The 13,926-nt window shown below is 37.7% G+C and overlaps 1 protein-coding gene across 3 annotated transcripts in view; it reads left to right on the top strand.

The window, feature by feature from the left end:
* The first annotated feature begins 3,601 nt into the window (after nt 1-3,601).
* Nucleotides 3,602-13,926, top strand: part of glcci1b (glucocorticoid induced 1b) — a 36,617-nt gene continuing 26,292 nt past the window's right edge. For all 3 annotated transcript variants that reach the window (XM_032555860.1, XM_032555853.1, XM_032555859.1), the window contains exons 1-3: nt 3,602-4,656; nt 4,807-5,185; nt 12,500-12,648. In XM_032555860.1, the coding sequence (XP_032411751.1) occupies nt 4,612-4,656; nt 4,807-5,185; nt 12,500-12,648 (573 nt within the window). In that variant the 5' untranslated portion in view covers nt 3,602-4,611. The remainder of the gene's footprint in view (nt 4,657-4,806; nt 5,186-12,499; nt 12,649-13,926) is intronic.

Below are 13,926 nucleotides of genomic sequence, written 5' to 3'. Positions count from 1 at the left end.
TGCTGTTAAGCATTAGTCCAGGGAATGTTGCATCACACCAGAGGTCAATATGAAGAAGGGAATCAAAGTGTAGGTAATGATTTGACTAACCATGTTAAAGTGAAAAAGTAAAATACTAATTTAATGCTCTACTAATAAAAATCACTCTCAGGAGAATCACAAGAGGCTGTGCTGTTTCCAGCCTCTTCCAGTCTAACCTGGATCAGGATGCTGCTGTTTTTAACTATACAGTCAGATATCAGGTCGTGCCATTATTCCTGAAGTGAGCTTTGTTGTGTTTTAGTCTGTATTTATCATCTGGTGGAGGAAAAAAAAATCTTCACATACCTCATAAACGTTTTGTTCGGGGAGCGATTACAATAATAACGCACTGCAAAAACATCAAATCTTACCAAGCATTTTTATTCTAGTTTTTAGTGCAAATATCTTAGCACACTTGAAATAAGACAAAACTAACTTAGAAGTATTTTTACAGGAACACATATGAGCTTGTTTTAAGTAAATAATTATTTAATATTGATTAAATAGTTCTAGCTAAACTTGCAAGTTTTATGTAAAACAAGGGAAAATGTCTTAGTGAAATAATCTTCCAGGGGAACCAGCACTTTTTACAAATTAATATTAAGGAATTATTTACTTGAAACAAGCTCCTATTTATTACTGAAACGTTACTTGTAAGCAATTTTTTTCTTATTTAAATTGTACTAAGATGTTTGCACTAGAGCACGTGTCAAACTCAAGGTGCGCGGGCCAAATCTGGCCCACTATAGCTATCTTTGTGGCCCACTAGACCCTATTGTAGGTCACATAATATTATTTTATAAGTCAAATTAAAACAGTTTTTATCTGTATTGCCAAATTGCATCAATGTGAAAAGAATTTAATCTTATTTAATTTGAAGACGTTTCCATCAAATGCAGAGAAAGCTATTTATTTGTTCTTTTTATTTTTATTTTTTACAGAACAGGTTGTGCCAGTCGATATGACTTGAAAAGGCTCTGATTGGTTGTTTTTGGTTGGGAGTGGTGCGTTTCTTCAGATGGTAATAGCAAAAACGGCCCTTTAAATTCACAGTATGTAACTTTTATGAAAAAATATATTTTTACATATATGTTGAAACTGTCACTATGTTGTTTGTTATGAGACAGATAATCTGTGAAAGCGTTGAGCTCCCTGTCTTCTCACAGTGCTAACAACCAATCAGAGCCAGGAGGTGAGTCTTAGCGCTGTCCATCACCCTCTGTACTGTGCTGCTCATCCTCCCATTGCTCTCTGCCTGTTGTGAATGCTAAGGCTAGCTAGCATGGATGATGACAGATAAATGGTTTTCCTGTTATGGCAAGTTTTTTCTCTGCCATTAGCACATTTAGCAGCGATTACATGAGCTTGATTGACAGCGCTAAGTCCCTCCTCCTGGCTCTGATTGGTTGTTTTCTACCGGGAGTGTTGCATTTCTTCAGATGATGATAGCTCAAGGAGAAGGCGGAGGAGCTTTATGGTTTCACAGATTATCTGTCTCATAACAAAGTGTGACAACATGGTTTTAATATGTACAGACATATTTTTTTATTAAAGTTACACACTGCACCCTTAAGGAGATCCACGATCTTGATGAATTTGACACCTCTGCATTAGAAACTAGACTTGATAAGCTTTGGTGTTTTTCCAGGGATGCTCTCCAGTGTGAAAGGTTTGCTGTGGAGGGAGGGACGGGGGGCGGATTAGAGCCGTTGTGGAGGAAGAGGAGTGTGGGAGGGTGCGTCTGTATTCACCAGCCTACTCCAGGCCTGTGGTCTGTGAAAGAAGCTCCCCAGAAAACGGCAGCTGCTCGGCACCCTGACAAGACCCTCCAGATTGTTCCCCTCATAAAGAAGCTCAGCTGCCGGAACACTATTGACTCAAAGAGAAAACGACAGAACAGCGACTCCCCTCCCTCCCACAACGTCTACATCAACACACTGCCCTGCTCTTTCTTTTCTCCCCTCGCCGATGCCCAAATTGCACCCAAAATCTATGCATACCGCATGAATCCAGGGATGGCCGCCATCTGTGGGGTAGCCGTCGTCTGTAAATGGCGTTTTTGTCTTTCTTTGCGCGGCCTCCAGCGCAGGAACTGATTGTAAATTGGGCGGCCTTCCCCATAGCTGGCTAAATCACTTAGTCATGGAGTGCTGAGGAGGAGTTCACCGAGGTTCTGAAGGCCTGCGTTCCCCTTTGTGGGCCATCTTGGATCTGGGCGGACAAATTGATGAGCCCTGGAAAACAGAGCGGCTGGGATTTCATCCTTTTCAACCGTTTTTTGTGTTTTTGCCTTTTAAATAAATCTCAGTTGACAAATCAAAGTGCTGTTGAATTGGAGGTGTTTTCCATACGTTTGCATGGTTTGTTTTACGTTAAGTTTTATAGACGCAGATGGTGTGGCTTTGTGCTTCCTGAATCTTTTCCTCATCTTATGTGGAAACGTCAACAGAATTTCAAATTTTCACCTCACTACAGGAGATAAACTGGGAATTCAATATATTTTGGACATTGGGACTTTCCTATCAAAATCCAACCAAACAGGTTTACATAAAAACAGTGCTTTGCAAAAAGTATTAAAGGGGACTTATTATGCAAAATTCACTTTTTACACATTTTTATATTTTCACTTGGGTCATAACTGCTTCTAAAAACAGCCTAAGCATTTAAAAATACACCTAGCCCTTTTTTTTTGGTAGTGTGTTAATTTTTTTTTTTTTTTGGTGTGTCTGTTGATTTTTAAATCACATTCGACGGCCACTGCGCAGTTACCTAGCAACCCAAGCTGAGTTCCAGCACGTTTGGTCAGCTGGTTTTACTGCTGTATGCGCTGTACAATGGCTGCTGGAAAAGACAAGTGCTTTGTTGTTAACTTACCATCCAGAAACCACTTGCTACAACTTTCTTGGTTGTGCAGGAGGCTCAACGTCTGCTTTTCAAAGATGTAAGGTTGTATAATTGCGTAACTGTTTGCAGCTATTTTCATGTATGACTGTAAATGTTGAGTTGGGGAGCGTGGCCAGAAGCAGATTATTTGGATTTAAAGTGACAGAATAAAATCTCATTTAAAAATTATTTTGTGCAAAAAAATCTAATGAAAATGTTTTGTATAGGCCATAGACAGTCATTTTCTGTTTTCAGGCTCCTTGTAATATTTCAAATTGGTAATCAATAAATTTCCAGGAGTTTGTTGGACATTTTCTATTCAGTCATGGTACTTCAAAGTACAAAAACTTCAAACAGTATGCGTTTCAAAACAGAGAATGAGGACAAAGTTTCTATCCAATTATTAATCAATAAATCCAACCGATCAGCTCTACATTATATAGATCTTAAGCAGAAAGAGCTGAGTATTTTTTCAGCTGCAGATGCATCTTTTACTGCAAATGATCAAATATAAACTAAAGAAATGCTATATTATTGCATTTTGGGCAGTTAAATGTTCATTATTTAATTAATGTAATTATATGGTTATTTGCGTATTTTATTGTATTTCTTATATCGTACCAAATAAGCTTAAGTGGTTAAATGCAAAATCTGCAGAATATGCCAACTTTTAAAATCAGATTAATCGATTACTAAAATAGTCATCAGTTGCAATCCTAAAATACACTGAGGTTTGTGGTTCTGGTGTAACAAAACATTTTGCTTTGTGTTTCTAGAAATACTTCCTTTGAGTTATGAAAGATTGCATGACAGTCTGGCGTCTTTCAAGCAAACTAATTGAAGCTGACAGATTATTAAAGCATAGTGCAGCTTTTCTGTGTGAATATGTTGGCATATTGTCATGGAACAGTCCAGTGTGCCGTCTCAGAGGCTGAGGTTGAAACTGTGTCCTGCCATCGGAAAGCAGCCAAGACCCAACTGTCTAACCACATTCATCGGCTAAACATGTTAAGGCATAAAAGGAATTTGACTCAAGTTCCTTGAAGCTCTCAGAGCATTTCTATGGAGAATAAGGAGCAGTAAAAACAAACACCGCAATAACTAAACATTGGATCTTGAATGTATGCAGTTATGTCAAATTAATGCATATAAACAATGAGATTAACATTTTAATCTGTTATATTCTACTGGTTAAACAATTCAAATGCAATATGATAGTTTAGAAGTAAACTTTTCAGAAACATATTGGGGAAATAATTTATTACGTGTAAATGTAAGTTTATCATTTCAATTGTTTTACAATGAATGAAAGCTCCAGAACAGCTACAGCTTTTACCTGCAATTAAGTTTTGTATGAAAACATAAAACACTTCTGAATAAAGTTCAGAAAGGATTAATAACTTTACACATTTGATTGTATTTTATTTTCTTAAAATAAAAACCGTGAAAAATGTTTAACATAATGTAGTTTTGATTGGTTGAAAGTAAGGCTCTGTGGACTGGCAGAAGCCAATCACTGATCTTACTGTACACGGTGACTGACCAATCAGAAACCAAGGGACTCATAGCTAAGGCCCGCCCACTTACGCCAGCCAGTAGTCGAGCTGAAAAACTGTCAAGTGAGTGAACAGGATGGGGACGGCTTGAGCAGCGAAAACACGTAAAAAATGCAACGAGAAGTTGTAAAAACAACTTTAAAAGTTATCCATGCCATGTTTGGAGTTTATCACAGCACATGTTAGTAACCTACAGGTAAGTTTGCTTCAAAATAAGTCATGTCGGATTGTTTTTTTTTACCCTCCTTAAACGCAGGAGTTGAGAAATTTTAAAGGAAGCTAACGTTTTTCGCTAACAGGCTGATGTTTATCTCAATAGTTCTCCAACCTTCTCCTCCTTTTCTAGAGAAGCAGCAGCAGCTTTGGGCAGTGCGTGTTTTCCCCTGCGATAAGCGGCCAGTTTCGGAAGATGTCAGCGCCCAGTAACTCCCTTCAGCAGCCGAGGGTGAGGCGCAGCAATGCGGGCTCCCCGGGCTCGTTCACCCAGAGCGGCAGCAGCTGCAGCCGCTTGCACCCCATCCGTGCCACCGTGCCTTACCAGCTCCTGCGTGGGGGTCCGAGCAGCCCCACACGGCCGCAAACCCTGCACGGAGGAACAACAACCAGCCGGGTCTCGAGTAGCAGCCCCCCCTCCAGTCCCCCGCTCACTTCAGGAAGTACAAAGCAAAGAGTGTCACCCGAAAATAAGGAGGCTTCCTGTCCCCCAGACTCCCCAGTGTCAAAAGGTAAAACGAAAAGAAAACTACACACATAAATGATATATCGCCACGTGTGTGGTCGCCTGAGAGCTTGTCATTGTGCTTTCTGTTGTTACTGTTATGTAATTAGAGTGGAAAGTGAGCATGTGTGTTAAAATTTCAGGGCTGGATTTAGGAGCATGTGGGCCCCTGGGCTAGAGCCAGTGTGGAGGCCTATGCACACACACTTTCTTTCAGGAATGCAGATTACACTATTGTTGATTATTAGGTACACATCAGTGTTTGGGTCTGGTTGCCATGCAGTCCAGTGGAATATTTGCTCTACTGAAGATTGGATGAAAATATTCCCTTTATGTACAGTTCACTTTTTAAAAAATTAATTTGGTTGAGGTAGCACATCGCCACTGTATAAAGAGTCAAGACAGTGGGGAAAAACCAAACAAAGTTTGGGGAGAGTAGAGAAACTCACAGTGTCTAAACATAATGTAAACAATAATATCACAAAGAGCCGCCATCTTTGTAGTCAAACACGGCGCAAGCGTAGCTGAATCATGGCTTCAAGACCAACAAAAATAAAAATATTGACTAGTGTCCAAGAAAAATATATATCAACAAAATCGCTGCTGTCGGGGTTGACCTGTATGAGACAGAGAACCATGTTATGAAAACATAACAGATGATGTGGACAAGCTGCCTTCGGTTTACTATGACATAGTTAACTACCTAGGGAGCAGCGCCTACACCATGGATACATACAATCAATGTTTAAACAGATTTGTAAAAGATCTGCGAACTCTTCAGGTAAATAACAAGGTTCTGGTTACTGGCAGAGAAAGTACATGTAACATACACGTAGGCTACATGTCTGTCTTAGCTAGCAGCTAAAAGCTACATTAGCTAAGATAATTTTGCTAGTTTCGTAGTATAGAAAATATGATTGATATTTATCTTGGTATTACACAAAGATTTGTAGAGTGTTCAAAAATTGGAATCGAGTAATCGATGAGCTAGTTCTGAGCTTATAGCTAGTTTATTGTTGTCATAGCAACTCCATAGCAACTGTCATGGAGGTTACGGATACCTACCAACGTGGCTGTCAGCTACATACTTCCCGGAAATGTGCCGTCACATGAGAACTGTGTATAATGTCCGCTTAAACCTTATTTTAGTGTCATGGTTTGGAAGTCATCCAGCAGGGCGCCACTGCTTTGCCGCTGGTCATCCTTAGGCAAAGCCGGTGATACAGAAACAAAGATGGCGGCAATGCCAGAACTGGACAGAGAAATATTCCAAACGCAGTCCAGTGTGGGATGGAAAATGAACTTTTTGCAGTTCTGTTTTGAAATATAAACACTCGACAAACTCCTTAAGTTTCACCTGAGTAGCGTTCATTCAGCCAAGTCAGCATGTTATGAAAAATTTAACTCTTTATGTTTAGGAAAGACGGTCGGCCATCTTCGTCCAAGAGAAAGCAGAAATTTTTAAGAATGTGGCTTCTTATTAATTAATAACTAGTAAATCAATAAAATCAAACAACTTTATATTAACTCATTAATTGATAACTTGCACCCCTAATCAAAATGTTATAACAAATATAACAAACTACAACTCCCACATCTAGCCTAGTAGCTAACACATTGACCAATGTCTTATAGGGTTTTCAGACAACAACATATCTGTCCACTCTAAGAAACCTTTTGATAATAATAACAATAATAGTATTGCATCACTTTTGGGATTATCTGTATGCTGAAAATACGACTCACAATGTTACAGTAAAGTTGCTGATTCTTAATTTAAAGCTTGCTATTATTGTCTTCGGAAGCATATATAGTAAAAGTCGGGGTTTACAAAGTGTTAACTCATTAAAAATGTAGATTTTGTGCACAAAATCATCCCTGGATGTAACATTTGGAAACATCATCTAAAGCCTGAAAAAAGTATTTTTTCCACACACAGCTAGGCATTCATGATGTGGTTAGAAGAAGTTCTGTAAATCCGTTTCTGAGAGGAAGAAGAGAAAGGACCTCGTGGCAGAGGGACATGCTGCCGCTTGTAATCTGTCCAGTTCATTCCCTGCAGAAACACGGCTGAGGGAATGTTACCTAATGACTGGTATCACTGGAAAGGGCAGAAACAGAACGCCCCAGTTCTGCAGGATATTAGAAAATCATGTGTTTGCAATTCTATTGTGTATCATTAATAGGATACAAACAGGATTCCCACACGGTCTGGAATATGAGTTAGGGATTATTACCATAATTATAGTCTGGAAAAATGTGGGAAATTAGAATATATAAAATATTTTTATTTCCAGACTTTCTTCCTTTCATTTATCTATTTGATTATCCGTTCTTCATGTGCCTGTCTAACTTTTTTCCTTCTCATAGTTGTTTTTGCAGATTTTGTACTAATGCTTAAAAAATGGAAAATCAAGATTTTTCTTTTTTCCTTGCCTGTGGGAATATAATAAGAAATTCTTTCTGATGTTAGTATGACAAATAGGCCTGTCACAATAAGCAATAAATCAATTAATTGCATAATAATTTAAAACAAGCTCTATAATTTCCATTTGCATAATATATAGTTTTCCTCTTTTCACTCTTTCTACCAAAAACTGGATGATAAAAGTCTTCAGTCTGGTTTATTGGTCTCAACTAGCCCTTTTGTTGAAGATCAATTTTGCTAACAGAAACTTCATAATTCATTATATTTGTTGTTTTGTTTATTTATTTTTGGATATTTGAAATGTTTTCCAGTTCCTGTGTTAAATGTTTATTAGAATTTAACATTTATTGAGTTTTGAGAATAACTCATAAAATTCTGTTATGATTTTATTACCAATATATTACTTGAAAATGGTCTTAAAACAACAATATTATTGTTAGTCGCAGTGATTTCTGGGACAATTTATTGTTTCATTATAAACGATACATTTTATATTTTTTGCAGTCTAGTTGTGTCTCACTAGACTGCAAAAAATAAGTCACTTGATGTCGTCACTTCAGTCGCGCAGCGCTAGCCCTTGACGTCCGTTCATATAGACTTTGAATGGAAACCAGATGCTCCTGATGCTCAAATTGCGCTTGGTGTTAATGCAGCATTAGAACCTAGTTCCTATCTAATTTATAAAGAATATATGTACATTGCAACTATTACTCGATTACAGTTTTTGAGTACTCTACTTTCATTTTGTTGGTGTCGTAGCCATGGCTCATCTACCCTTTGCCTACCAAGATGGCGGTTGAGTGGCACGGTTCACTTCCGGTTCAAACTTGTGGGAGCTATTATGGGTCGCATTATAGGCAGAAAAAGTGGATTTGGTTCACATCTGCCTGATTTGTGAACTTCCATATAGGACAAGCTTCGTGGGATATCGTCTCTGATGCCTGGATAATTAGCTGTTAGCATGTTATGACAGCTATAAAAGTGTTAAAGTTACAGCCTTAAGTCAGAGGCAGGATGCAATCATTGTGGTTGGTAAGGCCAACCACAATGACTATTTGAGAATACTTGGATATGAGTTATGACAACATTTATTTTCCCTTTGGGATACATAAAGTGTTTTTGAATCGAATTAAATTAGCTTATAGTCTTACCTTTAGCTGAAATGGTACTCCACTTTTCTCAGTGCAGGTCATTCTGGTGTAACTACTTGTGAAGTGCTTTTCATTCCTTGTTTCTTTGAACGGGATGACCTCCAGCCTTGATGGCCAGCCTACCATGCAGCACAGGAAGCAAAGTCCCTTCAATAACAAGTCTGAAGTCACATTTGCCAGGCAGGATGAATATGAGCTAGCCATGTTCGGCTAGCGCTTGGTGTTGATTTCCTACTCCAGCTGCATGCCGCACATTCCTCAATCCTCCAAAAGAGATGACCTCTAACCCCAGCTGGTTGTTCATGTCAGTTGTGATGGAGGAGGCTAGGTTTTCCTAAATGAATGTGAACTCCCAACACTCAAACGGCCAATCAGCACAGATTTTATGGCTACTTTTTGCACTGTGTTCAGAGGATTAGGATGGTCCTGCTTTTTAGATGCATCGAGAGTTTCATGTTAGCTTGTTGTGACCTTTTAGGTTCACTAGCATGACGTCATTTCACCACACTGTTTACTGCTCACAGTCAAAATGTTGCTTCTGCTGAAACAGCTCAACTTAAACCTTTAAATCTAGAGATTTAAAGGTTTAAGTATCTGATTCTGTTGAATTAAGCTATCGAAGTTAGTTTTTATTTCTGTTCTAATAATATTTTGGCCACATTTTATAAATGGTTTAACTTGTTAGTGTAAATGTTGTCTTTACCAAACAAAATGTTAGCTGGTTATACACAATATCGTTTTGATATTGGGACTGTTGCAATAAGTAATGAATCAGTTTATTACATAATAAAATAAAACCAATTCAATAATTTCCATTAGCATGATTTAGCACTTTTCTCTTTCTACCAAAAACTGGATGATGAAATTCTTCAGTCTGGTGTTTTGGTCTCAACTAGCCATTTTTTTGAAGGTCAGTTTTGTTTACAGAGACTTCATGATTCATTTTATTTGTTGTTTCTGTTGTTTTGTTTATTTGTGTTGGATATTTAAAATGTCTTCCAGCTCCAGTGTTAAATGTTTGTTGGACTTTAAAGTTTATTAATCTCTGAGAATGTGTTCTTGCATCATTATGTCATTACCATTATGTTACTTGAAAATGGTCTCAAAGCAACAGTGTCATCGTTTATCGCAATACCTGTTGGAGCAATTTATCGTCCAGCAAAATTTGTTATTGTGACATTTCTACTTAAAATTAATGTTCAAACTTGCAGGATTTGTCATCGAAGGAACTACTTTTTCAGAAAATGCATCTCAGGGTGTCTGCATCCTTTAAAAAGTATTAAATTCCTGCATCTAAAAGTACGGCCTTAAAATGTCCTTAAATTTGTTTAAGAAATGTAAGTTGGCCTTAAAAATGTTAATCAGGTCTTAAATTTTGTTGTGGCATTTACTTTCCTACATTCTGTGTAGTTTAATTTTCTTGCTGGATATTTTCTGTCAGGTAAACGTTTGATTTGCTCACAGACATTTTTATGCTGTTCTGTTACTTGAAGCGATTGTGGCTGCTGCTAATTAGCCTCTAATGTGCCCTTGCTAGCTAGTTAGCTAAATTTTTTGCATCTAACAATATCATGTAAAATTTATTGCCAGTTTTACGGTACGACGTTCATCTGTTGCCAACAAAGTTGATGACAATCTGTAATTTTCCTACTTGGACTGCAGGAATCAGAAAAACCCTTTTGATAATTTTGTTGAATGAAACTCTGAAATCTCTTCTTCAGAGTAAAAATGAAATGGATTATTGAATTATGTGCTTCAAACAACAGAGGGGCAGTGTTTTTACTTTTGTTATGTTTTTATACATAATGAAACCAGCTGTAAAATAGAAATACAACTGATGCTAGTTTGGGAAAACTGACATTGTCTGTGAAAGAAACAATGACGTAAAAACATTAAGAAAAATAAGTTAAAAAAGCAACAAAAAAAGGAACTTTTTAGTGCTAGTTTGAGTGAGAAAGAATGCCTTAAATGACTGCATATCAGTTTATTTTAAGTTAATGAATTGTGGAGATAAATGGTCATAAAAACACTGAAATTTTTACTTGCACTGTAGATGTTGTTTAAAAACTTTGCATTACCTATAGCACCATGTTGTAAGTGGAAATTTAGGGTACAAAGTGAAAGAATGACCAGAAACCATCTGGTAACATCCAAGTTCTGCATTAAAAAGCTTCAGTGTAATGTTGGCATATGCTGCATCATTTCTTGGTATAAAAAGTTTGAAAAGCACTGGAGTAGAAGAATAAATATAATCAAACTTTGCTGTCATAATAAAATCTGGGAAATGCTTGGGGTTAAGTTTGTAACCATAGGTGAAGCGTGAATCTAAATCCTGACTGATTTTTGTTTTGCGATTCTCAGATCAAGCGAAATTCTGGGAATTTTGTTGTCAGATGTTGTCAGGATGAACCCTTGTGAAAACCCACAGGAAACTGCTGACAAACTGCATGTTTGTTTTTATATTTTCTTCTGCCTCTCAGTTAATAAAGCCAAACATCTAAAAGCCTGGAAATGTGTTGTGAAGGGAAAGCTCACGTTAAAACCCAACATGAAACTTTTCCTTCAGTGCCACTTTCTTACTACTGAAATCAGCAGATGGACTTCTTTAATGTCTCGACTTCTTTCACTGTTTCCTTTTTTTTCTCATAAGGAGATTATTGTAGTCTGGTGAATGGGAAGGAGGGAGTTAGTGGGGGAATGGAAAATAACCACAATCCCAGTTCAGGGAGCGATGGCTTCGCTTATATCAATATTGATGGAAATTTAGCCTGCTTCCCTTGTCTGCAATGCTTCAGGGAATTTTACTGTAGCCCAGTAAGCTTACTTAGGCAATACCTTTGGGTGGGTAGCCTTGTGTGTTTTATGAACAAAGAACAACAATGACTGGCTGTGCAGCTCCACGAGGGAAGGGGCGCCTCATGTAGATGGTTTAGTCTGTGTGTGCTTTGTGCATGTGTGAAAGGCCTTTGCCTTGGCTCCTCTGGCAAGAAGTAAAACAAATGTGCACATCTCCCATCTATGATTCTGTCCTTCAGCATTTGACGTCAAAACGAAGCAGCTTAATTGCAGTAATTACACACCTGAACGGTTTCATTTCGGCTAACGAACACGTTTCACTACAGCCTCAAATAGTCTAGTGGTTGGTTTGGATTTGCATGTTTTGTTGTGTCCTGTTTGGTCTTCCAGTGCGTGCCTCTGCAGGCTTGTTGTGTGGATGCAGGCAGTTTTGATGTGCATTGCAGTGTGGTGGCTTATGAGCTCTTTATGTGGGTGGTGTGTGCTGAACTGCTCTAGGTCACAGCAGATTGCTCCCATAACATGAGATACTCCTGCTCAGCCTCTGGCTTCTCTCTCTGCTTTTACGCTCCTTTCTTTCTTTCTCTCTTTCTGACTTTCTCTCTTTTCTTTCTTTCCCTCTTTCTCTCTCTCTCTTTCTTTCTTTCCTTCTCTTTCTCTATCTCTTTCTTTCTCTCTTTTCTTTCTTTCCCTCTCTTTTCTTTCTTTCTCTCTTTTTCTCTCTCTTTTTCTGTCTGTTTCTCTCTCTCTTTCTTTTTCTCTCTCTCTCTTTCTTTCTTTCATCTTTGAAAATAAGAAGGGATCAAGGTCAAACTCCTAAGGTCAAACGTGAAAAACTGAAGTAACGTCACTCACACATGAACCAACTGAGAAATTGGTTTGCTTCAGTTTTTTGATGTTGCATTTAGATGGCGTGTTAAAAAATGTTTCCTGTCCTGCTTCACAGCGGAACGATCCAAACTACAGGTGCGAAGCTCCAGTGCCATACGGAGAGCGTCTTCCTTGGACGCCATCACAGGACCTTACCTGACTGGCCAGTGGCCTCGGGACTCCCACGCTCCGTACCCTTCCTGTATGAAAGACAAAGCCACACAGGTACATACCACTCAAACCACAACAGACTCCAGCTCAAACCAGGTGTTTACTGGAACCATCTCAGTCCTTTCACCTCGCATTACCAAAATTATTTAGGTAATATAAGGATTTTTATAACTTTCTACATTTGCATGCAATTCCTTTACTGCAAAAACACAAAATCTTGCCAAATATTTTTCTTTTCGTTTCTAGTGTAAATATCTTAATACATTTGAAATAAGACAAACTAAATTAAAAGCAACTTTTCAGGAAAATATAGAGGCTTGTTTTAGTAAATAATTCCTCAATTTTGATGAAAAAGTATTAGTTTCACTGGCAGATAAATTAACAACATGGGAAAATGTCTTGTTATAAGCTAAATAATCTGCCACTGGAACTAGAAGGTTTTCACCAATATTAAGGAATTATTTATTGTAAATAAGCCTCTATATTACTAAAACTTACATGCAAGTTAATGTTGTCTTATTTCAAGTGTACTAAGATATTTGTACTAGAAACTAGACCAAAATTACTTGGTAAGACTTTGAATTTTTGTAGTGTTTACATTTTGTACGTCTTCTTTTCAAACTATATGACTTGGGTCAAACATTTTGAGTAGGGCTGAAACGATTAATTGAACTAATCATGAGGAATTGATTACTGAAATAATTGGCATCTAATTTGGTAATTGATTAAACTGGAGTATACAGACTAAAAAAAAGCAATTTAGGCAAAACTGTTTAATTTTCCTATATAAAAGGAATTGAATTATTTCTTTATTTGCAACTTTTAATGTACTTACAGTTTTGTATTTAAAAAGTTTTAAATCAAAATGTATTTGATTGTAGCCCTCTTACATCAACCAAATTGAGTTTATTACCTACTTAGTAGTTTCGTTCATCTGTTTCTAAACTGTATGACTCGGGTCAAACATTTTGGGCCTTCCAGAAGATTCTTCCAGCAGTTTGCTGGAAATCTGGCCAATTCATCCTGAAATAATTTTTGCAAACAAGCCAGGTTTTCATCTCTGACTACAAATTTACTACAGAATTGAGATCACGGGTTTATTAGTCCATCTGCAAAATAGTAACTTTTTTTGTCCGAACGTCGCCTTGTAATTAATTTAGTTGTTTGCTTTGGGTCATTATTGTCCATTTGAAAGGCCCATTTGTGCACAAACTTTGGCTGTTTCAATATTTCCAAATGATGTTCGTTCCTCCTGATCCCATTTATTCCGTGAAGTGCACCAGTTCCTCTTGCAACACACAATCCATGCAACACAAAACGTCACAGTCGTAC

The sequence above is a fragment of the Xiphophorus hellerii genome, chromosome 3 (assembly GCF_003331165.1).
Source record: "Xiphophorus hellerii strain 12219 chromosome 3, Xiphophorus_hellerii-4.1, whole genome shotgun sequence".
NCBI lineage: Eukaryota > Metazoa > Chordata > Actinopteri > Cyprinodontiformes > Poeciliidae > Xiphophorus > Xiphophorus hellerii.
Note: the sequence above shows the minus strand (reverse complement) of the source record. Positions and strands in the feature narration are given on the sequence as shown.